Genomic DNA, 2,774 nt, shown 5'->3' with positions numbered 1-2,774 from the left:
ACACTCCCTGCCTTTAATGTATGATCAAGAAAAGCTTTAACTCATTACTCTCTTTAACGCCCCTCCCCATTCTTGTCCTAACTGCTTTCGTATGTTTAATAATACCGCCTTCAGATGTAATTTGTTCCACTAAGATGCATAAGTAGAAAAGTTGTACAGTAGTGCTTTACTCTCCTGGTACGGGGACGTCCAACAACTCATCCACAGGAGAAGCCAAAAAACAAAAAAAGGAAAGAGTGATTCCACACAAATGTTTTTATTTTATAAGGGAACAGTCCAAATCAATTCAAAAGGGGCAATAAAATACAATAACAATGGACAAAAATTCTGTTTTAAATGTTTTAACTAGCATATTTTACTTTTTTTCTACAAGATATTCTGTTGTCAAATTAACTCCATAGAGAGGAACAGACAGGGCATGGTTTTTTTTATTAAATATTGTAATGATTACAAAAAACAAATTTACAAGACAAAAAGCGTTTTTCTGCCCAAGTGGCCTTCATGGCATCATTAAACTAAACATCCTTCCTCCTCTGACGCCTGTGAAACACAAATCCAGCCTGAACCGTACTGAAAAGGTGCCGGGTCAAATTCCAGGTGCTGTCCTTGAGCACCTACGAAGAGCCTGGAGTTTTGACTTTCGCCGAAGTTGCTTCCAGCTGTATGAGAGCAGCGCTTGTAAGCACCAGTGAGTCACCCGAGAGCCACACAAATAAACAGTGTGAGGTGTTGTACAGCTATGCTGACTCACAGTAAAGACACGTTGGTCGGCTGCACCGCCGGTGGAAAACCATCAGAGCCACTCGGGTTAGAAAACCCCACATTACCCTCTCCCTTGTAGGCCCGACTTCCCCCTCTGCTGTGATGAAAGTAGAGAAAGCACCTCTGCTGCTCGCCTCTTTTGTTTATTTACCTTCAGAATTACACCCTGCTCCTCTTGGACCATGTTCCAATGTGTTTTGTTATGTTTCCTCTCAAATAGGATATCTACGCGTGTGGTCTCCGACCATGTTTGGCCAGCACATGCACGCATACGTGCACACACACTCCCATTCAACTTTCCCCCCTGTGCCAGAGGTCCCCTTTGCCCTTCCCCCCACCTTTAACTAAACATCGCAGGACAGCAAAAGGGAACTTCAAAGTGGCCGGAGGGGGTACTCCTTTTTTCCTGGCACTTGTCATCATCTAAGGGACTGGCTGCTCCCCTTATTACTCTAATTGCTTCCAACTGCTCCTGGAGGCTTTGATGAACGGCGCCACGGAGCATGCTGGAAGCACCTGTTGTTGCACGGAGGAGCACAGGTGGCCCTTATTGGTGCTGGTGGTGTGCAGAGGCCAACGGAACTCAATACTCAAAATCACAAAGCTCAAACCGATACAGAGGTGAAGTCTTCATGCTCTTCGAATTGGAGTGATAATTAAAACGCAGTGAGACTGAAAATATAAACAGCGATGGAAAATGTTGAGCTCAGAAACAGTAATGAACCGTGGCCATGAAGACAGAACTGTGGCTCCATCTTGTGGCGTCACTGTGCTAGAAGTCCAGGAGCTGCATTGGAGAGAGAAATACGTTAGACTGTGAAAGAGAATAAAACCATAATGTGAATGACAATACCAGAATAAATATGTAGAAACATTCCCTAATCAGGGTTGAAACATGTTGATGTTCACGGATAAAAAGTCATGTGTTAACAGTCAGGAGCTTACCAGCTGAGGTAGGATCTTCTCAAAATGTTCAATGTCGACCTGGTCACAGTCCTCAGCTTCCGCTTGTTTCAGTGACCTCATGGCAGCCTCTTGAAAGGAAATAACACAACGTTTATTATTGTAGTCCTGACCTAAAGGAGCAAATGAGAGACTGTTGGGAAAAGTTTAAAATTTCATTTGATGAGAATAAATGTGAGAAAAGTAAAAACAATGAGAGTGATAAATCACAAATAAAAATGCACGTTGATGAAAAGCTGCTGCTATTATGTATTACGACTTTCATCATGCCTAATGGGAGGTGTTTCTTCTGATAATTTACTTTTCAATGAAAAAAAAAAATTCTGAGGTTGGATAAATTTACTTTCATGTGCTCAGGTAAATTGAGTTTGACATTAACAGATGAATAAGGCCATTATAAGTTTGGGAGACAAGTAATAGTGAGAAGAAGAGGATAATGGGAGGAAATACGAAAGTGACAGAACATAAACACAGGGCCAAGCGGGAAAAACAACATAGAGGAGGTAAAAAAGAAAGTTGAATAAGTAAAACAATTGAAAAGAGAAGTGTTACCTTGGACAAAGACTTTCAGCAACTCAGCCATGAGCAGCGCTGCCTCACCACCAACTATAACACAAAAAAAATATATGTTAAAAGCTCAAAATCTGCTTTAGAGGATTTGCAGGAAGTCACTTGCTGATATCTGTTGAACTCACGTTTAGTTTTGTCTTCCTTGAAGAAACCACATAGCAGTTTGCTTACGGTTTCCTACATGAAGAGAAAAAAACACCGTGACGGTTTCATATAAACATATAACAGGTAAAGTCTAAGATTCTTAAAACAAAACGTGAAAGCTAAAATGTTGTCCACGTCCAAACAAAGGTCTGTTCAAAAAACGGCTATTTGCTGACTTTCTCTCGGATATCCACCTAAAATGTGGGACGGTGATAAAAAACGACGGGCTCATCGTAATCAGTAATGACTATGCTTTAATTCGGCAATCATAAATAGGAAAAATGTTGTTGCGCGTACCTTTTTAAAGCTTATTTCAGTCTCCTCTTCCGCCATGT

The 2,774-nt window shown here is 41.2% G+C and overlaps 1 protein-coding gene across 1 annotated transcript; it reads right to left on the bottom strand.

The window, feature by feature from the left end:
- Window positions 1-273: 273 nt before the first annotated feature.
- Window positions 274-2,774, bottom strand: cenpx (centromere protein X). The gene is made up of 5 exons (XM_030089840.1): window positions 2,737-2,774; window positions 2,421-2,472; window positions 2,278-2,331; window positions 1,708-1,796; window positions 274-1,549 (listed from the first exon to the last, which is right to left on the bottom strand). Exons 1-5 carry the CDS (start codon window positions 2,770-2,772, stop codon window positions 1,535-1,537), a joined length of 246 nt encoding a protein of 81 aa, XP_029945700.1. The 5' UTR covers window positions 2,773-2,774; the 3' UTR covers window positions 274-1,534.

The sequence above is a fragment of the Salarias fasciatus genome, chromosome 4 (assembly GCF_902148845.1).
Source record: "Salarias fasciatus chromosome 4, fSalaFa1.1, whole genome shotgun sequence".
NCBI lineage: Eukaryota > Metazoa > Chordata > Actinopteri > Blenniiformes > Blenniidae > Salarias > Salarias fasciatus.
The sequence above is the reverse complement of the archived record's forward strand: the minus strand, read 5'-3'. Positions and strand labels throughout refer to the sequence as shown.

Excerpts from the sequence above, each read along its gene's own strand:
- cenpx (XM_030089840.1), bottom strand. The coding sequence starts at position 2,772 with ATGGCGGAAGAGGAGACTGAAATAAGCTTTAAAAAG. Across the intron at positions 2,332-2,420 it reads CAAGGAAGACAAAACTAAAC|TTGGTGGTGAGGCAGCGCTG; the intron begins GTGAGTTCAACA and ends TTTGTGTTATAG. Across the intron at positions 1,797-2,277 it reads GCTGAAAGTCTTTGTCCAAG|AGGCTGCCATGAGGTCACTG; the intron begins GTAACACTTCTC and ends TTTCCTTTCAAG.